The sequence below is a fragment of the Erythranthe guttata genome, chromosome 14 (assembly GCF_056151865.1).
Source record: "Erythranthe guttata isolate IM_541 chromosome 14, IM_541, whole genome shotgun sequence".
Classification (NCBI taxonomy): Eukaryota; Viridiplantae; Streptophyta; class Magnoliopsida; order Lamiales; family Phrymaceae; genus Erythranthe; species Erythranthe guttata.
The window spans coordinates 1,360,539-1,386,518 of NC_142546.1; the positions used below are offsets into that span (position 1 = coordinate 1,360,539).

The 25,980-nt window shown below is 36.6% G+C and overlaps 5 protein-coding genes across 7 annotated transcripts; 3 read left to right on the forward strand and 2 right to left on the reverse strand.

Annotated features, from left to right (window-relative positions):
* The first annotated feature begins 1,476 nt into the window (after positions 1-1,476).
* Positions 1,477-9,541, forward strand: LOC105963056 (uncharacterized). Of its 2 annotated transcripts, none has more exons than XM_012987417.2 (13): positions 1,477-1,879; positions 2,411-2,590; positions 3,471-3,591; positions 3,669-3,708; positions 4,071-4,123; positions 4,202-4,257; positions 4,757-4,909; positions 5,021-5,211; positions 6,070-7,574; positions 7,751-8,671; positions 8,741-9,032; positions 9,118-9,183; positions 9,265-9,541. In XM_012987417.2, the coding sequence occupies exons 1-13, from the start codon at positions 1,821-1,823 to the stop codon at positions 9,330-9,332; spliced, it is 3,705 nt and encodes a 1,234-aa protein (XP_012842871.2). In that variant the 5' UTR covers positions 1,477-1,820; the 3' UTR covers positions 9,333-9,541. The 2 variants fall into 2 exon arrangements, with proteins under 2 accessions (XP_012842871.2, XP_012842872.2); XM_012987418.2 differs by having other exon boundaries at positions 1,501-1,879; positions 6,073-7,574.
* Positions 9,542-10,062: 521 nt separating this feature from the next.
* Positions 10,063-13,000, forward strand: LOC105963057 (RNA-binding (RRM/RBD/RNP motifs) family protein). Its single transcript, XM_012987419.2, has 6 exons — positions 10,063-10,349; positions 10,499-10,628; positions 10,982-11,828; positions 11,950-12,252; positions 12,337-12,593; positions 12,675-13,000. The coding sequence occupies exons 1-6, from the start codon at positions 10,295-10,297 to the stop codon at positions 12,883-12,885; spliced, it is 1,803 nt and encodes a 600-aa protein (XP_012842873.2). The 5' UTR covers positions 10,063-10,294; the 3' UTR covers positions 12,886-13,000.
* A 267-nt stretch (positions 13,001-13,267) lies between these two features.
* Positions 13,268-15,007, reverse strand: FIB4 (Plastid-lipid associated protein PAP / fibrillin family protein). Its single transcript, XM_012987422.2, has 4 exons — positions 14,648-15,007; positions 13,898-14,134; positions 13,671-13,797; positions 13,268-13,576 (listed from the first exon to the last, which is right to left on the reverse strand). Exons 1-4 carry the CDS (start codon positions 14,888-14,890, stop codon positions 13,362-13,364), a joined length of 822 nt encoding a protein of 273 aa, XP_012842876.2. The 5' UTR covers positions 14,891-15,007; the 3' UTR covers positions 13,268-13,361.
* A 500-nt stretch (positions 15,008-15,507) lies between these two features.
* On the forward strand, positions 15,508-18,935 carry LOC105963059 (KIN14B-interacting protein At4g14310). The gene is made up of 3 exons (XM_012987423.2): positions 15,508-17,371; positions 17,463-18,079; positions 18,152-18,935. The coding sequence occupies exons 1-3, from the start codon at positions 15,758-15,760 to the stop codon at positions 18,669-18,671; spliced, it is 2,751 nt and encodes a 916-aa protein (XP_012842877.2). The 5' UTR covers positions 15,508-15,757; the 3' UTR covers positions 18,672-18,935.
* Positions 18,936-19,134: 199 nt separating this feature from the next.
* Positions 19,135-23,754, reverse strand: LOC105963060 (phosphate transporter PHO1). 2 transcript variants are annotated; one of them, XM_012987425.2, is made up of 15 exons: positions 23,323-23,754; positions 22,828-22,926; positions 22,517-22,742; positions 22,040-22,379; positions 21,872-21,920; positions 21,711-21,782; positions 21,390-21,519; positions 21,041-21,161; positions 20,705-20,954; positions 20,471-20,575; positions 20,345-20,389; positions 20,095-20,247; positions 19,720-19,998; positions 19,502-19,638; positions 19,135-19,428 (listed from the first exon to the last, which is right to left on the reverse strand). In XM_012987425.2, the coding sequence occupies exons 1-15, from the start codon at positions 23,560-23,562 to the stop codon at positions 19,341-19,343; spliced, it is 2,334 nt and encodes a 777-aa protein (XP_012842879.2). In that variant the 5' UTR covers positions 23,563-23,754; the 3' UTR covers positions 19,135-19,340. The 2 variants fall into 2 exon arrangements, with proteins under 2 accessions (XP_012842879.2, XP_012842878.2); XM_012987424.2 differs by having other exon boundaries at positions 22,040-22,382.
* Positions 23,755-25,980: the final 2,226 nt, after the last annotated feature.

Below are 25,980 nucleotides of genomic sequence, written 5' to 3' on the forward strand. Positions count from 1 at the left end.
AATAACTCACATTTTTTGCTAATTATTAATTACATGTTGAAATTATTATTATTTTTATTTATTTTCTTACACACTAATGAATAGTATAGAAGATTTTTTTTCATAACTAGGCAACAACTAGTTCATCTAAAAATTGTTTCATTAATTTTTAAATTAGAGCAGAATCACCAAAAAATTGTATACTATAGCTCATAGTTTTTGTCAAAAATCACTTATATGGTTTATCATCTTTTAATATTTTCGAATGTACAAATATATAGTATATAATATGTTTATTCTTGATTACGCCTGGACTAGAGCATCGAAAAATTGGCTCACTAGTTATTTAATCGCCACCGGAATCTCGAAATTTGTGTACTATATAGATCACATTTTTTGTTAAAAATCTCTTATATGTTCAAATACATTTTTATATTTTGAACGCACAAATATATAGTATTGAAGATGTTAATTATCTTGTAAATTTGTATATAAAGTTCATATTCATATTTATTAAAAAAATGAAAATTATTTTAAAAGAATTAAAGTGATGGTAAAAAAACAACAATATTGTGGAAAGCACAATTGTCCCGTTGGGCATTTAATGGTGTTTGTCTATTTCTTGATTGCTCATCATGAATATGGTCCCAAATGAAGGCCCCTCTATATTTAATTATATATATTTATTATAACATGGCTATATTTAATATTTATTTCTCCCTACTTATTATTGCTTCCAATGCAATACTTATATTTTTGAGCATGCATTAGAAAAGTTAATAAAATTGAATTAAAATAATATGTAATGGAAGTGGAACTAAATTGACCTTCCATTTTTTTTTATTATTTACTTTATCCACATGTGAAAGTTAATGTTTGATAAAATTAAAAGTAAGGGCAAATATATAATAAATTAATTAATGCAGTATTGATATTTTTAAATGACAGAAATACGATGTTTGAACTTTGAAATTATTTCAATCCACATATAAAATATTATCAACATTTTTTTTATTTTGTAAAATAAATCTCATGTCTATCAATATTTTTTCGTTTTGAATTCTGAAAAATTCGGTTTCTGATTTTCTAAAATTGTTTCGATTGAAATTGTAATATACATAAGATTGCGATTTCCATAATCCATTCCCGATAAGAAAAAATCGATGTATTTTACAAATTACATTTTACACTATCAATGTTATTATGAAATCTAAAATTCTAAGTCAATACAAAATCGAATTTTCGAATACCGCAATTCCACTCCAAAAGTTTCCCATTCCAATTTTTGAAGTTTCAAATTCAATTTTTAAAAAAAAATTGAATTGGAATTAGTCTTCTGTCGCTCGATTATTATTCCACCCGAAAGACGAAAAAACCAGTTCCGATCCAATTCATCCGATTTCTATATTTACTTATCATCATTAAACAATAAAGTTGTTCTTTTTTGGATTTTTGCAAAAAGAGTTATTAATTAATCATTAATTAAAACATAAAAGCGCAATTAAAAAAGGAAACTCATTCGATTGTCCACCGTCGGCAGAACAATTATCAGAATCAACTTTCCTACAAATCTTTATCTAAATTATTTTCTACAAATAGCAGAAATTACTTTCTTCAACATTTAATCAATCATTCGCCAATGCCACACTCTCTCACACGCACTTTACACACACACACACACACACATACATACATACAAATTGTTTGTCTCTATCGCCGCTGATTTTCTGTCACGCATTTCCTCGAACACTTCACTTTCTCTCTCTCTATCTCTCGCTCTGAGCGACTAACATTTTTCCAGACATTATTTTCCGGTGAGATCTGAAGCGCAGCTGTAAGATATGAAGCAGAGTACTCGCCTGAGCTCCGCTGTTTTTCAGCTCACTCCAACTCGGACAAGGTATATTCGTGATTTTCATGTATTTCGTGTTTTGTTGTTGTGTAGTTTTGAATGTGTGGGCATTTTGTTTTTGTTTTTTGTACTGGTGTAAATAAATAAATTGATGGTGTGGAGTTATTCAATGGTTTTATTTTGGGCTGGTTTTCGTGAATTGCATTTGTCTGTTACCGTGTTTGGAGATTTTGGCATGCATAGTATCCATCATGTAGAACTTTCATTAGAAGTTCTCCCTTTGAATTACTGTCATTTGTGTACATGTGAATTTGCAGTTTTTACTCATCTGTACTCTTAGTTAGTGAATTGATGGTTGATGATAAGTGTTGTGGTGTCGGTACCATAATTAGCTGGGGACGTGGGGATTGCGAACGAAGTCTATTCTAGAAAAGATTCTGAAAATTGAAGGATGGAGTTATCTGTGGGGTTGTTTATGAAATCGATTGGTTTTAGTGTCCTAATTTCCAATGCGATGGTTATGCAGTTGAAGTGTGTTGGAGCAATTAAGTTTAATATCGGTGTTTCTCTGTATATCAGGTGTGACTTGATCATCATAGCAAACGGCAAGAAAGAGAAAATTGCTTCGGGACTGTTAAGTCCATTTCTTGCACATCTGAAGACTGCTCAAGATCAAATTGCTGAAGGTGGTTATTCAATCTTGCTTGAACCAGAAACTGGCAGTGATGCACCGTGGTTTACAAAAGCTACTCTCGAAAGGTTTGGGTGCATTTTATTGCATCTAGTGTATAAAATTTACCTTACTTGCTTATATCTGGTTTTATGACGGAGATATGTTTATGTGGCTCCTAATCATCTATATGCTTTCTTAGTTATTTCATACGTACTCTTCTTATCTTAGAAAACCCGCATGAACATTTCTCATAGAAATTTGATTTGAGAATAATAGCATAATGATACTATAGTGCATTTTCAGTTACGACCTGAAGTCAAGATTGCTCACCGATGATATTGAATGCTTTTTGGATGATCTTGTTTATTTATTATTATTTTTTTGGTAAGAGATAATAAATGGAATAAATCTGGCAAGTTGTGTATTCCTTTGCTTTGGAAAACAACATTGCATGTCGAATTTATTTAAAGGTTTGGTAATTTGCTGCTGAGATTGTGATGTTCGTTTGTCTAACAATCCTATTTTGTCTATGGGAGCTCCAACCTCATATGCAGTCGAACCAAATATGAGAAATGAATCTCATCCTTCGACCACCTTATATGCTATCATACTACAAAAAAGGAACCTCCTTCAAATATAAGGAGAATATTTAAATATATGGAGTTCCCCTCTTAAAAAAAAAACCCAGTGGATATGTTGCTTTTTTTTTTTTTGCCACTAAGTTTTATGATCAATCTTACGGAAACTATGGGGTTGACTGGTACACCATTAATTCGAATGTTCAATCAATCATCTTATTTATCTATACTACCAATACTTGGCATAGATATCGTTTCTATTACTTGGTGAATGGTCTTCATTAATCCTTGTAAAAGAGTGGAGCTATGTTTCTGCCCCAGGGATTTGTTACATGTCCTTACCAAGAATTGGTGATAAGAAAGAACTAATATTTGCTATTTCGAACAGGTTTGTCCGTTTTGTGAGCACTCCTGAGATCCTGGAACGCGTCTACACAATAGAAACTGAAATCTTACAGATCGAGGAGGCAATTTCCACACAAAGGAGCAATTATGCAGGGCAACGACTTGTAAGCTACTGACATATGTGATATTTCTCAAAGCTTGTCACTTCATGTTTGCTTATTTAATAGTCTTTTATTGACAGGTAGAAACCCCACAAAGTAAACCTCTACGTGGATATGAAGGTACCTGAAAAACAGAACTCTATATTTCGATATTTTCATTTTCTAAAGAGGCGCAGCTCGTGTCTTTGAATCTCTCTTGTTTTGGACAATTTTTCATGATATATCTCAACTGTATTAATTACTGAATCTTTTGTGTTTTTGTACCCTTGCACCCATCCTTTGTTTTTCAAAATTGATTTCAAGGTAGAGTTGAAAATATGAGGCTTTTTGAGTTCAGAGTGTGGGCATCTATATTGATATACCCATTTTCTCCTTATCTGTGTAAATTAGTGCTGAGAATATGTAACTACTTAACATCTTAGTCTTTGTCAGTGACTTTTGCAGTGAGTAATATTGTACTAATCACATAAAATTATGGACAGGTGAAAAATCTTCGCCCAATGCTAATGTGGAAAACGCAATTGTCCTTTACACGGTGACTAGGCACTCAGCTCGCTTTTCCCTCTGATTCCCTTTATACATATATTCTTACTTCATCTCATTTTTACGACAGCCTGGGGCACCACCACCTGAAGCCAATGAATCAAGTTCACCGGAGGGGAATTCAAAGTATGTAATGCAGTGGCATCATAGAATAGACCCTACAATATCTATGTTCTTTGATGAGTCCTTTTCATTTGTACTGTAGGTTCATCCTGTACGAATATAGGAATAAACTAAATCTCTAGACTTCTAGCAGTGATTAGACCGTTTACCATAGGATCGACACCTGGAGTTATAGGGTAGTTCTGATTAATGCTGAAAACTCTGAAAACTTAGTCTTCAGATGACAAAAAAAGGCAATGCACCTATATACATCCTTCTTCCCCTTGCAATCCAATTTGATCACCTAAAAGAAAAGTGGAAAATTAAGATAAAGGAAGAGAGTATTTGTAAACATCTCGGGGATTTCATTGAGAAAGTGCCACCTGCCTAGAGAAAAATAAGTTAATTTGACTTAGTTATTTATGATTGGTGGTTGCTCTCACCTTTAGATAATTGATCGAGGAAATAATATGTGAGATTTGTTGAACCAACTTTGATTTATTTTGTTTAATTACCGAACCAGAGTTCAGCTTCTCAAAGTCCTCGAGACACGTAAAAGAGTGCTACAAAAGGAACAAGGAATGGCCTTTGCACGTGCTGTAGCAGCAGGTTTTGATATCGATCTCGTCGCACCTCTTGTCACTTTTGCTGAGAGCTTTGGAGCCATGCGTTTAATGTAAGCTTCTTCTTGTGCCCCCTCTTTGGCAAGTGTATACATGATTAGAAGCAGAACCATTTAATGCTAGAGGTAGCTCGGTCTATAAATTTCTATCCATCTGTTCAACAGGCATGCATGCTCAAGGTTCATGGATCTGTGGAAGAGTAAGCATGAAACAGGGCAATGGCTTGATATTGAAGAATTGTCTCCGATGAAGCCATCCGGTGTTGTTCTCTCTCATACACCCAACAAACATGATAAATCCAACCTTGAGCTGGCTGCAGAAAATAATGGGGATTCGGGATCAACAATAAATTCTGGTAAGATCAAGTCTTTGAAGGTCTCCAATGAAAATTCCTGTGTTTAACCAAAAATATAAATGTTTTTCTACTTATATTCAACTAATTTTCATATTACTACATCTTTTATTTCGTCTCTATAAAATATTTTAGTTTTCATGTCACATGTTAGCATCCTTACAGAAACATGGTTCGAGTTTTCAAATTTTGGTGTATCCTATAGAACATATTTTGCTTATTGGTATTTTAGTTTGACTGAAATTAGTCCATTTTCCTTCCTTTGTAAATATTGTCTTGTCATACCCGTTAGTGAAGGGACTTTACCTCTCTCCAGGTAATTCTTTACTTCAACTCCTCAGAAAGAATACATATCACAAGTTGAACATATTTACTATGACATGTGTAATCAATTATTCACTAGCTTAGAATCCTGGTCTCCTCTTTACCTTTTACTGTATGGGTGTCATCGGAATATCTTAAATCTTACCATCGAATTCGATTAAATATCAATACGCCATAGCATTTCACTTTGACGTCTAACACCGTCTGAGTTGCTTTACAATCATTTCTTAGTAGGAAATAGTATATTATTTGGCGATGAGCTGTTGCAATATTGAAACACCTTTTAACCAACTGTTGGTGTTCAGAGGGAAATTAGCCTTAAAACTGGACCACCTCAATGAAACACACCGTTATATGTTTGTTGCCAAGAGGTGGTATATCTGTTCTAGAAGTGTCTTTTAGTGCACAAAATATTCACTAGAATCGCTCAATGTTATATTTGATATAAAATGTATTCTACTTCAATTAAGTGGTTTCTTTCTTTCTATATTTCTTCTTGAAGATGGTAGAGTAATCATGTATTTGTTTGGCTTACAGCAGGTAGCCCAGCCCCAAATGGTCAACACGAATATTTTCAAGGACAGTTTCCTCATCCTGTTTTTCCTACATGGCCTATGCATGCTCCCGGTGGGGCCCAACCCATATTTCAAGCGTACCCTGTTCAAGGAATGCCATACTACCCGACTTACACAGGAAATGGTTCTTTTTATCAGCCACATCACTATTCTACAGAGCAATCCCCTTCAGATTTTGGTCCTCATTCAGGAAAGAAAAGGCAATCCTTTGATGTTGGGAACAGTAATAACGGGTCAGGGTCGAGAGATGTTGACAGAACAGAATCGCTGGATGACATGGCATCAGATGCAGAAGTTTCACACAGTCGAAAACCACGAAGAAAGTCTGTGGGTTCTAATGGAAAGCATTCAGGCACGGTTGTAATACGAAACCTTAATTATATCACGTCTAAAGAGAAGAAAACTGGTAGCGAAACGAGCTCAGATTCACACTCGGATATTGATGAAGCATCTTCGAAAAGTGGAGGAATCCATTTGAAGTCTGGGGATAAGTTGAACTTGGGCAATGACGAGGTCTCTGTTTTGGGAAAGGATACTGATGATAGACACTGGCAGGCATTTCAAGATTGTTTATTGAGAGGAAATGATGAAGATGCTCAAGCTGAAAATGAGGGTGTGAAGATAAAGAGACACAAAAACAGTGCAAGTGATGACACATTGGCTCTTCGTGCACAGGATAAAGGTGAAATACAAGATACTAGGATGAGAGACATCCGCAGAATCAGTGGAAGTATGTCTCGTGGGCCCAGGGGATCAGGTGATGAATTTTTATTTTCCGGTGCAGATAATGACTTCAAGGGAAGCAATGATGAAACAGACATCCATTCTTCCGAAAGTAATGGAAGGGGGATTTTATTTAGGTCGAACGAAGAATTTATAGTTGGCAGTCAACGGAACCATTTGAATTTCAGGAATTCGTCAGATCCATTAGCCATGGACAGTTTTGAGGGTGCCGTTGGTAAAATAAATATAGATTCCTCAAATGGAATCGCAGAAGAAACTTTGATTGTGCCATTTAGGTCAATGTCATTAGATCAAGTTGGAGGAACTGATAGAACTGCTATTAACATAGATTCTGAGATTCCATCAAAGTACCAAAAGATGGAGTCCAAGGGAAGTAAGAGCAAAGTAAACTATGAGCCTCATGATTTGAGCTTGAGGCCTGAACGCGGGACAGATAAGAGGTCCATCGGATATGACCTTGCTCCGGACTACGAAATGCAGGTCCGTGCAAAAGTGTCAGGCGAGGAAGGGAAAACAAATGCAAGTGATGTGAAGGGTGGGTCAAGGAAATCGGACAAGGATAGGATGTCAAAGGTCACTCCAGACTCTTCGCACAAACAAAGAAGTGGAGGTGCTATTAGGAAGGGCAAATTGTCGAAGCTGAGTCCTTTAGAAGAGGCACGAGCCCGGGCTGAAAGTCTGAGATCCTACAAAGCTAATCTGCAAAAAATGAAGAAAGAGAAGGTACACCATAATTAGAAGTGAATGACACATTGATGTATATTTTTCAGTCCTCTTCATGTTGCTTAGTTGAGGCCCTCACGGACCTTGTCGTTACATACATAAATTATATTTTGTAATAATGCAATTTTTATTCTTATCAATAGACTTCTAAATTCCAAAGTTTTAATTCTTTACAGGAAGAGACAGAAATGAAGCGAATTGAATCTTTAAAGCTGCAGCGACAAAAGAGAATTGCAGCTAGAGGCGGTTCCACCTCCGGAAAGGTATCCACACCATCTCCTCAGACAAAGCAATTGCAACCAAAATTTTCTAACACAACTAATAGAGGATCCAAGTTCAGTGATTCGGAGCCTGGACTATCATCACCCTTGCAGAGATCCAAAATCAGAATTTCGCCTGGATCAACCGAGTCATATAAAGCCTCCAAAGTTATCCACATGGCAGGGAATAGGGTAACCAGGTCCTCTTCATCAATATCCGAGATGAAAAGAGAAAGCAACGGTGTTACACCTGATACTAAAGCCTCCATGTCTCGGATTAGAAGGTTATCAGAGCCTAAAACAATCACAAACTCTCCTCTTACTACGATAAAAGCACGAAGTGCTGAATCGGTACTAAAGCGGAAGTTGTCTGATGGTCCAGAGAGAAACAAAGTATCTGCTGCCGTCAACCCTGATAGAAGTAAAACTGCAACTCTACCTGAATCGAAGATCAAGACATCGAAGTTACACGTAAATAGAGGTGAGGGCAAATCAGCAGTGAAGGACAGCCAAAAGATAAATGCAACAAGGCCTTCTGGAAATGCTGAAATAAATATAAGTAATAATAAGACAGCACGCCAGACTGATGCAGATGACGTTTCTGTAGTTGAGAAAACTGTTCTGGTGCTTGAGTCTAATAAGCCTTCTCTTCCAACTTCGTCTTCATCACAAAGAGAACCAGAGGTACGGAGTAAGCAGCATAATTATCGTGACAAAGGAGAGAAAACTACTGTGATACCAGAGTCGGCTCCTATACACGCTCCTCCTTCAACCGTGTATCGAGTTGATAAAGAATCTATAACTTCCCAAGTCCAAAAGCAATCAGATTATAATGAGGTATTTTTCCTTGTTTACTCTGTTTTAAATATTAAATTAGGATCCTAATCAACTATGATGTGTTGTCAGGTGACTGCCGCCTGTTCAGAGAAAGACCATTGCACTCGTCAGTCAGAGTATAGCAAAGCACCGTTAGCAAAACCGGAGCTGCTATCAAGAGCTGAAGAAACTGCGAAAACTCAACTTCATGGTGTAAAAGCCCCCAAAATGGACAGAAATCAAGCAACTTCGAAGAAAACTTCTGTAAAGGAATCACCAAAGGGTTTTAGACGCCTTTTGAAGTTTGGAAGGAAGAATCGGAGTTCGTCGTCAGTAGATAAAAATGTTGATGGTATTGAGAAAACGGCTTCAACAAACGAAGGTAATGTGTTTTTCTTTAATTTGAAGATTTCATATAAAATCATACATAGACAATCTAGTGAGTGATTAAGTGTTTAATAATGCAGTTCACACATTAAAGAGTCTAATCTCGGGAGCTGAAACCTCTACTGCTAGCAATACTCCACAAAAGAGTAAGTTTGGTTGCGCCTATTTATATTATTTACTTCACTCGACAAAATATTATTTACTAATAATTCCTACTTTGCCCGCAGCATCTCGTCATTTCTCTTTATTGTCGCCCTTCCGGAGCAAAACAAGTGAAAAGAAAGTAGCATCGTAGAGTTTGAAGACGCTAAAGTAGAAAATACACACGTCGAGTACTTTGCTGTATATTATAATGAAAATGCGAAGACACATTTTACTCGATTTTATAATGTATTCGATTCGTGTTTGTTATTAATTTGACTTAAGAGCTCTTGCCCAGTCCTTCATGAGAAATATTCAGACTTTGCATATGCATTTATGCAAGGACTAGTTTTGTTCATTCAAGTCACATGAATCCCCACAGGTTTATCAAATTTGCTTGAGAAGAAGACTTGGTCAACATAAAAACACACTTGTACATACTTTTGACACAGATACACACACACACACACACACACACGAACGCACGTATATATACACACACATACAAACATACACACTTTTGACACCCAACCACACACATATACACACACTTCAACACACTTTTGACACACTCATACAATAATTACAGAACTGCTACTCATCAAGTGATTACAGAATTGCCACTCTATTGAATTGGTGATGGCGGCGGGTGGTGGTGGGGGTGGTGGTTGTGGGTGGTGGTGGTGGTGGGGGAACGGTGAGCTAAAATTGGTCAAATGTGGTTAATATACAATATTTGTTAAAATTAAGTTTAATGTGAAATAATGGGTACGCTTGAAGTTTAAATCACGAACTAGGGGTGTCCAAAATGATTAGGGGTAATTTTGGTAGGTATGGTAGAGTTTGTTTTGGATGGAATGGACTTATTCGCAAAAGAGAAAAGTAGCTTGTCCACTTTTTTAATTAAGCACGTGTCATGGGTTTATATGCAATTTCCCCTTAATTTTTAATCACGGAAAATTATGGTTGAAATGTTTCTATTTTCGTAGTAAATAAATGCATAAAAGATTTCCTAATGAAGGGGTAATTAAGTAATTTCATAGCCAACAATTTTCCATTTTCACTAAAACCTCTGAAAAACCCTCTCTGCTGATTTCATGTTCATGTGATTTGCAAATGTCTCTCTTTCATCTCCTTAAACCAAAATCGAGCCTTCAAATTTCCAGATTAGGTAAAAATGCTCACAACCGTATTTCTCATTTTCCTCCACCAAAATATAGAAGGATCGATTCTGGTATTATCGGTCTAAATCGTCCTTGATTGTACTGATTCATCAGATTTTTTTTTATTTATTTATTTATTAAATTTTTTTTTTTGCAGGGTTTTCAATTGCAAGAACGAGATGTTGCTTTGCGCTGCCAAATGTCGACAACGACAACCCACCGCAGTTGGATACAGAATCTATCGAGCAGGAGACGAGTATCGTGGCAGCGGAACCATTTGCACAAGAGTAAATCATCTTTCTTTTTTTTTTTTTAAATAAAAAAATTTAGTATATAAAATGCTAATTTTACTGCTGAGTTTGAACCCGGATTCTTGTTTTAGCTCCCCATTGTGTTTGTGTGTGAGTGTGAGTGAGTGTGAGTGTGAGTGTGAGTGTGTGTGTGTTGTGTGTGTGTGTGTGTGTGTGTGTGTGTGTGTGTGTGTGTTGTGTGACTAGAGTTCGGGTTATATGAAGAGGACATGTTGTCTATGAATTTGCTTTTTCCTTGTTTCTTATGGGCTGTTAATTTTTGTGCTTTCATTTCAATCCACTCTTTGTTTTGTGTTTTATTAACTCTTTCGTGATTGAACGAACTCTAGGCATTCCGAGAAGAAACAAGATCTCGTCTCCAAGTCAGCATTTATTAGGAACGAATTGGCAGCAAACAGCGGCTCAAATAAGCCCAAGACATTAACAGATTTATTCAGAAATGTTCCAACCGGAACCATGACCGAGAATAAGGAACCAAAACCCGAGGAAACAATCTCTGACATTGTCTTGAGTTATGCAAAATACAGGGATACACAGTCCGAATATTCGTCTCTATCAAACGGTCCGTTGGAGAGTGAACCAGCAAACGGCTCACAAGATGGCGATTCAAAGGAGTTTCCTCATAATAAATGCAAAAACAATCTTCAAGAATGTCAGAATGTAAGGTACGAAGGGGGTGAAAGTTCGACTCCATCCAATAGCATTCAGAAGGTACTTGATTTAAAAGATTGTCCTACGAAATCAGCTAATGCCCAGTCAGCAGGGGAGGTTGAATATAATAAGCCGAGGAGTTTCGCCTTTACACATCAACCTATGACCCAGAATTCAAACGAACAACCTAGTACAGAGGATGCTGATAAACGTTCTGTCATATCCGGTTTGATCGACTTTATGCGGCTGGCTGAGGATTCGGAACCTTCGAGTTCAAGTAGCAAAGTGAGTGTGGTGGTTAAAGAGAACTCATCGGAAGCTAATTTGCAAAGACCTCGCTCCACAAAGAAGACACATTTTGAAGGAGAAAAATCGAAGGAAAATAAAGTATTAATAAGATTCCTGCGCAGCTATGTTACCGACGCTCACATAGTTCAATCTTTTGAGATTTGTGGGGAAATATCGAAGATTGAAATTCCTTACGCCGAAGGTTCTCTGTTCAAATCTGGCTACATTTATTTTAAGGTCAGTGGCCATTCTTTTTTCAGACTTGCTGCTGAAAACTGAAATATACGTTTTGTTTACCGTTTGTTTGTTATATTTATTTTGGATCCCGTTTTATTCTTTTTTCTTTTTGTGACTGCAGACGAGAGAAGGGTTCAACAAAGCACTAAAAAAAACTAACTTGCTAGTTGCTGGTGGGATTGTGACTGTAGAATCAGCTTCTTCGACAAGAAAAAGAAACGTAAAAACTCCTATTCCTAGCTTGATTGGTGACCGTAGTACCCCAGCTGCATTAGTAAAGAACCCCACTCGAACAATAAAGATTGAATCTTTAAGCCGTGAGATAAGTTCAAATCATATTGAAGAAGCTCTGTCATTCTGTGAGACCAATATATCCGGTTATTTTTTGGGATCCTCAGATTCTGTTGCTTATGTTGAGTTTGAGGTATAATAAAGTTCTGATTTTCTCAAATCAATGAATCATAGATCACTAATCGAGATTTTGAATTTTTTATTATTTTATTTTCAGTCGGAAATTGGGAAAGAAAGGGCTCTGGCGAAACAATGGATCAATGTTTTGGGAAGGCGTTTGGTAATGCTGAGAGTCGATTCACCAAGAACTACAGTGGTGAGGATTATAGCGAGGAATCAATTTAAGCTGAAGAATATTCTGGCGGAATGTAGATTGCTCGGAAAAGTTGGAGCTTCTTTCACGAGAACACCCGGTATGCTAGATGTGCACTTTGAACTTGATGAGTGGCCAAACATGTTAAATATCATAAACAGGTGATTTACTCGCGCACATTACATTACGCACAGTGTGTATATATAGATAATCATTTTGTTAACAAATTTAATATTTTGCAGATTGAACGGAATGGAAATAGACGGTGCACGAGTTCAAGCTGAGTCAGCACCGGTGTTTCCACCTGATGTACTATTAGCTTTATGGCAAGAGCCAAACGAGAGGAAGCATTTGAAGACTACAATGCAGGCTTTGTTACATAAACTTGCTGGAAGATCAATAGACACGTCTCGATTAGCTGTTTTGGAAAATGTTTTTATGGATGCCATTTGATCGACACGTTGAGGAAGATTATTGGAGGTAGTGCTATTCGATTCATTTTGTTTTTTTTAAAATGGATAAATGGACAAAGTGCTCGTTCGTTCTATATAGAGTTTATTTTACAGCACACCATTTTTAAAAGGTGAAGTAGCATTAGTAGAACACATGTGTTGTTGAGTTATCTCAGTTGAAAAGCTATCTTATTTTCCAGAGGACAAAACGGCTCACGGCGAATCGACTTCACCGTACGCTGGTCGCTGAGGGATCGGACTACATGAAAATATTAATTATTATAACCTTTAAAGTATTTAAAATAAAAGAGAAAATAAATATTTATTAAACAAGATGTAGCATATATTAATTAACCCTGGAAAAACAGTACCCAAATATGGTGTAGAAGAAAAACAAGTTCCATAAAAACTCGAATGTTCCAAAATTGTATACTTCTGTACAATCGATGTACATATAAATATAACAAAAATCAAAACTTAACAGATGACGAAAACCCTCAACTCTCCGCGATCCCCACGGGTGACGCGTGTATCGGAATCCAAATACGTAACTTCAAACTCACCGCTTCCTCTATTAGTCGCCGGCCTTAAATTTTCCGGCAACTGTGGAATCTCGAGTGGAGGTAGCTGCGATAAGTTCCCCGTTGTCTTTACAGTTGTTTTCTGGAACTCTATCTTTATTCCACTACTTCCTGTTTTAAATTAATGTTATTACAATAAAATTAAAAATAAATGAATTGAGAAAATAATTATGGTATCAATAAAGTTTTTATAAGAGCTTCATACCTATGAGTTTGAATTTGTGCGCTAAGGTGGCAGTCACTTCGACAGGTGGCAAAGGCCACGGTGCACCCAATTCGAGTTCGACTATGTTGTCGAAATCATTGCTAAAGACATCAATCCTTTGGAGTACCTTATATATCAAAAACAGAAATGTATTACTACAAGATTAACAAGATATTTTTAAAGAAGTCGAAAATTTCATGAGAAAATAGGAGGGGTATTATATATACTTGACCGAGGGTTATAGGGAGAAGTCTTCCGGTGGGTGGGCCAGGGCGGCTGCCGCCGAGAGTACGAGACGAGAAAGCACTGCTGTAAATGAGTTTCCACTGGCCTTGTAGCTTATCAATGTCGGCTGAGAGATCGACTGTGCCGCCAGCTGCTTCGAGTTCTTTTGCTGCGGAGTCAGCTTTTCGAAGGTCGTCTTCATTCGCAGCGAGTCCTCTGTTTAATCCAGAAACAGCACTCTGCAATTACAAATCACGGCTCAATTAACTCTGCTATTGCAAGAAAGAGTATCAAAGTTGAATGAACTTTTGAAGGTTTTTAAACAATATTCTCACATAATTTAGAAGATTCCACTAAATTTGACACTGATAAGGTGGAGGCGTAAGAAAGATTCATAGTTGAAGAGGTGGTTGCAATTACCCAAATAAGAGGGTTTTTTTTTGTAATTTGACCTTACCTCATGATATCAATTTGACACAAGCAACATAAATTCAGTCAATTTCAATCGATATTCAATTCGAGATCATTCGTTAAAAGCTCGTTTGAGCTTAATTTGTTTGACCAACAAAGCTTGAACACGTACTTTCATTCGATAAGCTATTAAGTTCGTTCGGAGCTCGATCATACAAAAAATATTAAATATGCAAACGAAATCAAGTTTAAACAAACATGCGTTCGGCTCGACTCGATTCGATTCAGTTAGAAACAAATAAAAATAATTAAGAATTGGGAATGAATGAATTAATACACACCAATAACTTGATCTTGAGGGAAGCAATAAGATCTGCTTTGGACTGTGCAGCCCAGGGAGGCTCAATGAATGTGACGTCACTAGAAGATGACCGGCAGCCACCTCCTTTCTTCAAATTACAGTTTCTCCGGCGGCGGATCGATACAAATTCGCCGGAAGCGGAAGCGGAAATTGAGGTGGTTATTATCGACGGCGAATTGTGACGGCGGCAGAGAGGAAGTGTTGGGTGAAGTAGAGAAGCCATTGTTGCCGATTGAGTTCCGTCGGTGTGTGTTTGTGTTTTGAATGTGTGGTGGGAAGGTGTTTGTTTGTATACAAAATGCACATCTTTTTATTGGTGGACTCGGTTTAAAGAGACGGGCTGAAATGGTGACGCGTGTCTTCGAAATATCGGTGTGGTGACGTGTCAATGAATCCAACTAGCTCGAGAAAGATATTCTCTTTCATTTTTTTCCGTATAAAACTTCAAAAACTAATTTAGGAAATTAAATTAATATTATTTATTGGGAAATGTACAGTTTTCACCCCTCAAGTTTGTAATAATTCCATATTTGATCCTTTATGTTTACAAAAAATATATTTGGCCCCCATGTTTCAATAATTTGGCACTTTTGATTATTTCCGTCAATTAACCGTTATTCCGTCACTTACGGTAGTGATGGGCACACGTTTGGTTCCATTAGTTTTAACGAAAAATTGACGAACAAGACTAAAAGTGTCGAAGTTTTGAAATATGAGAAACCAAATGTATTTTATTTTTAACAAAGGGAACCAACTATGTAATTTGTGTAAACTTGAGGGGTGGAAACTGTATTTTTCGCTTATTTATTATCTCTTCAAATAAAGAAAGTAGATCTGTCAAACACTGAAATTATTGGTAAAGCACAAGTCGCAATCATCAAAATATATATACTTAAAATCGCTGTTTGTGAAGTGACGACTCTCCAAATATTTTCAAAATCCCAAAAGATTTGCATTTTCCCCCCATTCCTCGAAAAATTAAAGAAAAATCAAATAAATCCATATTTTCACATTCTTCCCCATTTGCACACCTACAACACACTAGAAAAAACGCACAGAAACAGTACCACTATTTAATTTTCATTCCAAGATGTCCACGTCATCGGCACGCCGGGTTCAAGAACGCGGCGTCGGCGCCAGCGCCGGCGCTGGGAAAATAGCCGCAGTTCCTACCGGAAAAATATCCCCAGCTACCGGGAAGTCTGTTTCCACAGGGAAGGAGAATCCCAGGCCAACATCTCGGCTTCGATCTGCAACCCAGAAGCCCAGTATACGTCCCATGGCTCGGACAGACAAGTCGGCGGCGGCGGCTCCGGCGGTGGAGGAGCCACATTCAAGGTGGTCGACTTCGTCGGTTCCGAGAGGTAGGAGCTCTAGTCCATCTGAATTTACTAGGGTTTTATCCGATTTGAGGAAAAATCCTTCTAGGGTTTCTGTGGGCCCATCTCAGAGGAAAGTAAACGGTGTTAATTTGAAGGGTTTGAATGAAAAATACTGTCAAAAATCTGATATTGAGAAAAGGGTTTCGAAAGATCCTGCGAAAAATAAGGAGGCTCTTGGTGAATTGGTGGGGGGATTTCAAGTAAAGGAGAAGGACAAGATTTTATTTGTGAATAATGAGAGTAGTTATATAAAAGGAAGTTCAGATCTTGAGAAAAAGGTTTCGAATGATTTCAAGAAAACTGGGAAACAATTGGAGGAGTTGAAAGGTGATTTTCAAGAAAATGAGATAGCCAACAGTACGGAATCAAACGGTAAAAAAGAGCAGAGTCTGGGTTCGGTAATGGTGAAAAGATCGTATGTTGAGAATTCGAATGAGGAATCCAGTTTACAGTCGAAATCTTGCACCACTGGAGTTGTATCTGGGTTGGGTACAGGAGAGTCGAAAATGACGAACAAAGACGGTAACTGTGCAGGTATCGTCAGAGCAAATGTTCCCAACAAGTATCCTAGTAAGCTCCACGAAAAACTTGCCTTTTTGGAGGGAAAAGTGAAGAGAATCGCGACCGACATAAGTAGGACTAAAGAGATATTGGATATGAACAATCCGGATGCTTCCAAGTTGATCTTGTCCGATCTTCAGGAAAAAATTACAGGAATCGAGCGGGCGATGGTTCATGTTACTAGCGACGAAAATGGCAAGATAGGGTTAGTGAAAAGTACAGAAAATCAGAATAAGAAAGAAGATAAGGAAGTTACGGATGCTAAAAGTCTCGTTAAGGGTTTGAAGGCTGAAGAGTTGGAAGCACGATTATTTCCTCATCATAAGTTGATGAGAGATCGGACGTTATCAAAGGCAATAATATCCAGAGATTCCGAGGTTAATGTGGATAATTCTATTGCATTGAATTTCCCGGTTTATTTGAGAAAGGAAGAATCGCTGGTCGGTGAAGGGGAAAGTAAGGTTCAAGAAATGGATAGTTCTACATCCTCTGTAGCAGAAACTTCTTCTCTAAATGCGTTGAAAGACGAAGCTGATATTGAGGCTATGCTGATTGCGGACGAAAATCTCGACGAATTCGACGACCAAGAGAGAGAACCAGCCATGAAATTCGAAGAGGAGGTGGAAGAAAATTGTAAGTACAAGTTGAACGATATCGGATTCAAAACATCGACCGGAGGGTGGTTTGTCTCAGAAGGAGAGGCTGTTCTTCTTGCACACGATGACAGCTCTTGTTCGTACTACGACATTACTAACTGTGAGGTACGTTGTAACATTTTGTTGATTCTTGATTTAGCTGAATGAATTAGTTATCGAAAAAAGATTGATTTTTTATTTTTTTTGTTTTTTTTAGGAGAAGGCTGAATACAAGCCCCCGAGTGGAGCGGTACCAAATATGTGGCAAGATTGTTGGATAATCCGAGCCCCGAGTGCAGATGGATGCTCCGGTAGATATGTTGTAGCGGCATCGGCCGGAAATTCGATCCACACGGGTTTTTGCTCATGGGATTTCTACACAAAAGAAGTACGAGCTTTTCATATGGATGACGAAGAAGCCACATGTGTGAACACCGTCCTCGCTCCTTTATCGAACAACAATATGTATCAAAGAAATGCTATGTTCACTACCATGGCTACTGAAAACAGACAATGGTGGTATAGTCCATGCGGCCCACTTATTACATCAGCTGCCAGCTGTCAGAGGACGGTCCAAATTTACGATATTCGAGATGGGGAGAAAGTAATGAAATGGGAGCTGCAAAAGCCTGTGATGGCGATGGATTACGCTAACCCTGTGCAGTGGAGAAACAGAGGAAAAGTGGTAATTGCAGAATCGGATGCTGTTTCTCTGTGGGATGTCAGCTCTCTTAATTCTCAGGCATTGATGTCTGTTTCTTCGTCTGGTCGGAGAATTACTGCTCTTCATGTGAATAATACGGATGCAGAAATCGGCGGAGGGGTTAGACGAAGGTAACGTGTTATTAATTCAAGAATCGATATTTTTTTTATATACATATTTACATGTTTTTTTTTTTAATGCAGAATTAGTTCGGCGGAAGCAGAGGGAAACGACGGTGTTTTTTGCACTTCTGATTCGATCAACGTGCTAGATTTTCGGAGCCCATCTGGTATAGGCCTTAAGATACCGAAAGTTGGAGTGAGCGTACAGTCAGCATATTCTCGTGGAGATTCAATTTTCGTTGGATGCTCGAGTTTAAAATCAGCTGCGAAGAAGCAGTACTCTTCGGAAATCCAGCAGTTTTCGCTGCGCAAACAGAGGATTGTGAGCACGTTTGCTTTGCCGGAATCGAATGCTAATAGCACCTACGCAGCACTTGCGCAGGTTTGGGGAAATTCGAACTTTGTGATGGGAGTTTGCGGGCTTGGTTTGTTTGTTTTCGACTCGTTTAAGGAAGATGGATTAATGTCTTTAAAGAGCCCGATAAATGTGAAAGAAGCTATTGGGCCGGATGATATGTATTATCCTTCTTTCGATTATTCGTCTTCGAGGGTTTTGCTGATATCGAAAGATCGTCCTGCTCAGTGGAGGTACTTGCTGTAGAGAGAGAGTGCCATGGATTTAGCAATGACTTATTGCTTGTTCTTTTCCTAAATGTTTTTATTTTTTATTGTGGTGTTTTTTTTCTTTCAGAATTCTGCTATGTTTATAGGTACTGTATCATATGATCTTTCTTCTTTTTTTTTTTTTTGAATATTCTATGTGGGAATTATCTAATGTCGTATGCTATGGTGTTTCGTACATGTGTATTAGTACACATAGGATTGTGTGTATTTTTGTTGAAACATTTACTTTGGAACCATCAAATTGTGTGTGATTTTCACTGTCTTAAAGTTGATGTTCATTGATGATGCAGCAAATTTTCTTAAAAAATGGGATTTTCTGAAATCCCGAAAAAGATTCGACCCAATAAGTAAAATTCCGAATGGGATAGGATGGGTTTCCTAATCCCGATCTGAATGCCCAGTCCTAAAATATTTATTGAGAGAGAAAGAAGAAGAGAGAATTGAAACAAAGTTGATGTTTCAATATAGGAATGTCAAATACTATGTACAATGCCAACAAGAAAAAATCTCGGCATGTTAAATGAATTTGATTTCTTATCAACTGTAATACAAAGACATATATTTCTCATGCCGATATTATATTCACACAATCAAATTTCTGTTAGAAATTTCCGATTGTACAAAACAAGTGCCGTTTAATATTTCGTCAATCAGAGTCCATCTCCCTGAACGGTAACGGAACTGTCTTCACGGCTCTGAACTTGCCAACATTGTTCAGATGCTCATTTTCCAATCTGAATTATTATTAATATTATTATACACAATTCAAATAATGCAATTTTACTAAATTGATTCTGATATTCTCACCTGTAGTAGTTCCAATGTCCACGCCGAATGACCTCCAGAGAAGCCAGGAAAAACTCGAGCATCCTTGTCTCCAACATCCCGATATTTAATCCAATCACAGTCTCCACCCATACTAGTCTTAGTACAAAATTTAAAGCCTGGGAAATAAAATTTCATATGATCATAAGCTCCGATCTTTTCTTTTACACAAGAAAAAAAAAAAAAAAACGAGAACTCACAATGGATACATAATAAATGCCTTTATTCTTCAGCACAAGATCATCTCTGAGAAAAAGATTTTTCGATTTTCGGTCAAAAAAACCCCAATCTTTAACGAAGTCCCAGTACAGCTGATAAACTGTCGCCACTAGTGATGTCACTATAACTATAACCATCCACAGCTGTGACGGTTGTCTGGTGTACGTTAGCCTAGCCCCAGCTGCCACCATAGCCGAGACGTACTTACCAAGGTTAGCAAGGTGGTCCGGGTTACCTTCATCAAACCATCTTCTCGCGCACTAAAAAGATATTACAACATACATCGTCACATGTTAAATGGAAAAACGAAAAAAATTGATTCAGTATGTTGGAAATATTCGATAAAATATACATACCTGCATTGCACGCCAGAAATAGGGCGCGAAGGAGATGACATAAGCAAGTTCCCCGTAGAGCTTCCCGGACTTGCAAGTTTGATAACGGTGTGTTTTGAAACTTCCGGAGATAAAATAGCAAGCTATTGATTCCATGTGCCTTAGTAATGGAATCTGCGAAAATAAAAATCAAGATTAGGGGAAAAACAAGGTGCCATCGTTTTTTTCGAATTGTCTAGAAAATGATAGTATAGTAGAGTGGCTAGGCTACCTGACTTGTCAGTTGATCAGCCATGAAGAAGTCAACCATCAAAACCTACATACAACATTTTACTATATTAGACACATGGGAAGCAGATAATCGAATATATAATGCATTATTCTCATTCAGAAGTACCTTGTAAAATGGAGAGCAAACAATGTTTCGTATGACTCTAAGAAAGCAGTACCGTGTTGGCCGATAGAAGATGTTCAACGGGCATATCAGAATTAGAACCGAACACTGAAATTTCCATACAGAACAACATCATTAAAAAACTTTGTCTAAATTTCTTGGTTAGTTTTCCTACTTCGTTCTTGATTTTGAACAAGTCAAAAACTATGAATACATTAAAAAAATATGAAAATATACCAAAAGCAAAATCCCGGGAATGAAGTCGACTTGACGAGAGAAGATGCCCTTGGAGAGTAAGATTAGGTGGATGACCATAGCCCCGAAGACAGCTGTCATCAAAGAGGTGCAAATTAGGAAAGCGTCTCTATACTTGAGCGCATTGCTCGGTTGAAATTCGAATATGAAGTTGTAGTTGATCCTTGTGCTCTTCCACATGAAGAGGTTGCACCCGTACATAAACAAGTGCAAGCTTAGCAATGCAAAAATACTGCACATTGTATACACATAATAATAGATTTAGCATTGAGCATTTTTATTTACTTTATTTTTGCAAGAGAGAAGAGAAAAGTTAACCTGAAAACAGGGTAGATAGTTTCCATATAAGCTTGCTTTGTTGCTGGAGAGAACATACGGCTCAGATGTGCCAATATTGCATAAAGGATGAACAATGTAACAAAACTGCCTGTGGATATACCTGCAACAACAAACACAATATTCCGAACTAAAAATCTTTGTATCACCAATCTAAAATTGACACATGATCTTATAATTAGAGCTTGTAAGAGATCATATGGTCAAATAACTTGGTCATATCGAAAAGACTCATGTCCATGAGAGTTCGATTTTTTTTTCTTTTTTCTATTTATCAATAAAATTTATCAAATAAATGCTATAAACATACTAAAATGGCATATTTCCTTACCCACAAAAAATGTAACCATGTGAGATTCTTTATGGTGTGTGGGTCTCAAGAACTTCATTGCTTTCTTTCTCTCATTGTTGGCAAAGTGTTGCGTGAATAAAGTCTCTACTTCGTCCATTAGTTTGACCACCTTCCCACAATACAACGTACAATTTTTGATTAATTAAACCACAAAGAATGAACAATTATATATAACTCTGCTAAAAAACGAAAGCTCGAATTAATAACTAAACTAGTCAGTGAAAAATACCGAGCATTCTATTTCTACAAGAAAGGATCTAATAAAGCATAACTCTCAAATTGCAAGCAAATTATTCATACCTTATTTGAACTAATGAAATCTGATCTTTTCACTACTTTGAGGTAACTTGCAGACGCCTGCTGATTCGATACCTGTTCATGCAAAATGAAACGCATTTGTCGAATCAACAGTTTTAGAATTAAATCATTAATTAAAATGAATTAACTGATTGGGGGCTTACCTTGTCGAATTTCTTTAATATCTTTGTGAATGCAATCATATTCAGTGAACTGCCAAAAAAATCACACTAATTACAAATATAATTAAATTGCAGGAACCTTCAATTTTGTTTCCCCTAAATAATTTAATAATGCAAAAAAAAAAAAAAAAATTGGAGAAGACAAAAAACCTGTATGTTTTGAGCAAGCCTAAACCTCTGTAGAGTTCCACAAATGCCCCTCTGATCATCTTCTCGGCGCACTGAATCTTCTTTCTGTTGACGTCATCTCCACCTCCTCCTTTCTTAGGGTTATTCACCAAATCCTCCCACAGCATTGATGTGACGGCGGCAATTGTCCGCGCCGGCGTCGTCGCCGGAATATCTATTCTCATGGCCGCCGTATTCGGCTTCCCCTTCCTCGATTTCGACCGCCGCGGCGAATTGACGGAATTAACGCCTCTCTTCTCCACACTAACGGCGTCATCTGTCTGTGAATCGCTTGGGCTTTCACAATGCTCACTCCGGCAATCTTCTGTACGGTAGGTCACACACAAAAATTGATGTGAGATTTTATTCACAATTTCCCCAAATTCACCGGGCCCACACCGGCCCAGCCCGATTATAATTCCGTCATAATCAACTTCAATTTCAGAGAGAGAAACTCACCGGAAAACTCCGAATCGGACCTAGATACAAATCCAGAGGCGGCGGCGCCACCCTTGCCAGCTAGATTTTTACGGCGGCGATCACTTAATACCCCCTTGAGATCCACCAAAATCTGCAGCTGCTTATTCAGCAATTCTCCTCTTTCAACAAATTCACCCTCCTTCGTCTTGAAAAATCGGTTCACTTTGTTCAGCTCATCATCCAATTTTTCAAAGAAAACCCTAACCTGCATTCATGCACAAAATGCACGTTAGAAGGAAATTAAAAAATAATAATAATAATTTAGTAATTAAAAAAATAAATTATATTACCTCATCCTCTTCAGAGAAAAGCTGAACAAGCTCAGTTTCATAGAGTTGAAATTCATCTTCTCCATCTTCTTCTTCACCACCACTAATTTTGCTCTTAACCTGCAATTAAGTAAATTAATAAATAAGGATTAAATTTTAGTAATCACATTTAAAAAAAATTAATTAGGTTGTTGAAGTTGTTGTTTTCCTTTTCACGATTACTCCATGACAGAAAACCAGTTTCCTGCTTTAGCGCTTTTATAAAAGAGAAAAAATACCAGAAAGTGCGACTTTCTGAATAATGACGTCATTATATATTATTGCAATCTTATTTTTGATAATTATATTATATTGTTTCGTGTAAAACATCTAACAAAATTACACATCTTCTGCCACCTTTTGAGGGTGTGTTAGAAAACAGCTTGTCTCTCTCTCTCTCTCTCACTAATTAATTACAAAAAAAGGAAAAAGAACATAAAAAATGAGATTATAAATTTATAATTAAATATATGTAACCTGAATGATTTCTGGTTTATCTTTGCCGTTATTAGCCCATTCGGATACTTTACCGACGAGTATTCGAACCGGGTCGAAAACGGGTCGTTCGAAGTATCCGCAGTTCGAGTCCGGGACGTGTTTCGGTTTTCTTGCCAACTTGATTTTTTTGACGTTTTTTTTGAGTTGCCAGTAGTTCACAAACGCGTCTTTCCATTCAGGGATTAGCTGCGCCTCCAGCTCCTTCGAGAACTTCACCATTCCTGCCGGAGGGGTGGCGGAGGTATGGCGGCTGTGGGAGGAGGAAAGGGTGGAGGAGGGACAAAGATGGAAAAGAAGAAATTTGTGTGTATGTATATATTTTAGAGAGAGAGAGAGAGAGAGAGGGGTTAAGAGGAGAGTATATATATATATACACTTGATTTGGCCAATTTTTTAAGTGAGAAAATTGCCAAGAAAAGTTATATATTTGGCAACGTTACATATATATGCAAAGAATTAAAATAGGAACAAAATCTGAAAATAAATCTTTTTTGTACTAGTAAAAGTTCGAGGGGTTTAATTTGGTATATTATTATCCATGGAATATATTCTTTATCAATTTACGGTTTTAATTAATACATCATATATTCATTGGACTTATATTTATTTAAACATCCGAATATTAATTACCATGAACCATGTTAATTATGAAATGAGAAGTTCTCGTACATCTTCTTGAGCTTCTAAGTCCAAGAACAATTAATATTAATTATTGCCGTAGGATTCATACTAAGAGCCCGTTTGGCTATAATTTACTTTCAACAGCTGATAAACTCTTATAGGTGATAAGTTATTTTATGAGCTGATCTTATTTTTAAATTTTATTTTTAAGAGAAGGACGATAATATAATTTTATAAACTATTTTTACTCATTGTAAGTAAGATTAGAGATACTTTTTAGAGCTAATCTAAAAAGCTCGATCTCCAGCAACTTAATTTTTGGATTTTAAGATTTAAAAAAAAATTACCTACCAATTTGAGAGAACTTATAAGTTCTTAAACATATTATATATGAGTTTTTTTTAATTGCTTATAAGCTCAGACAAACATCCTCTAATTAAGTTCACGGTTTATGTTATAGAATCACTTATTTATATTACTTGATTTGGCTATTTTTTGTGTTTAATGGCATGATAAATGGAAGTACATTATATTGATAGGTTTAATCTCAAGATCTTCTTAGACTACTCATGAAGTGCAATAATGTAAATAATTATTAATAATATTCTATCTATAGTAACATAAAATGTAATAGTCATTTTTTTACATAATAAAAGAATTATGACTCCAATTTTGCAAATTAAATTAAGTTGTTGAGAGAAAGTGTAATTGATTTGTCACGTGGAAAAGTAGGATTGCCTCGTCAGAAACCTACGGCAGAATTTGTGTCGGAATAGAATATTCCGGCATGTCAGCGCCGCGGATCCCACTGCATCTTAAATAATTCGAATATTTACCTTTTTTTTTTTAATTGCAGGATTTGTCGCTGCACTAATTGAGATTAGTGGTTTCTCATTCTTAATATTCATATTTTAATACAATTTTTTTTATTTCTTTTTAATGGACAAGACCCAATATCATTATGATAATCAATTTATTAAACTTATATGATGCATTTGGCCGGTGAACTTCACAGGTAAAATTTCATTATACATGTATATAAATAATTATTTATTTTAAAAGTGTCCGATGTATTTCACCAAATGTAGCATCTACCACATAATTACCGCTACATACTTGTTTTAAATTTGCCAAATTGATTTTAAATTAGACAACTTGGGGACTTCTTAATGTTTAGGGATTCAATTGCAAAGTAAAAAAAAAAGTGAAAAGAAAACCCATTCATTAAAGTTTAATGAATAAAAATGTAAATTCTGTTGTATTTGACTATTTTCTAATAATATTGCACTAGTTATTCACACCACATGTAAAATAAAGATACTTAATTGTGTTTTATAAGATATGACCTAGCAGTTGGAGCAAGTGAACCTAAGTCAATGACTTAGATTTGAATATTCTTGCCGATGGTCGCTAGTCGGATCTTAATCACATAGTTAGCCCAGTGTTGATTACGTCTCTCGTATAGTTTGAAAGTTGTTATACGAGAGTATAAGTTTACTCAATGTTGTTATACGAGAGTGTAAATTTACTCAGTGCACTTGTATATGGTTAACTGCGAGTTGGTTAATTAATAAAAGAAGAAAGAACCTAATTGTACATGTCATGTCGACAATTAATATAGTAATATAAAGACACAGTAAAAAGTTGCATTCAATAAAAATTATGTGCCAATTTTTTTTTACACTAAACTATTTTATAATGGAACTAGCGATAATGCTTCTTTTGGTTCACCCTTGTGTAATGTGTGTTTTACATTAGCTTAATGATTACACGTGATCTCAAATTTATTTATTTACTCACAAGTTTTTAAATAAAATTAAAATTAAATTGATGTTATAAGTGATTATTAGTTAAATATCTAATCAAACAAAAACAATTGAATAGCTTTTGACTAAATTTTGTTTGATTAATGAAGTAACAACTAAATAACTAATGAGTATATACTTGTTCTAAAGATTTTTGCATCTGAAAACACGCTTTTAACTTTACCAGAATTTAAGTGCATCGCCTAGTCAC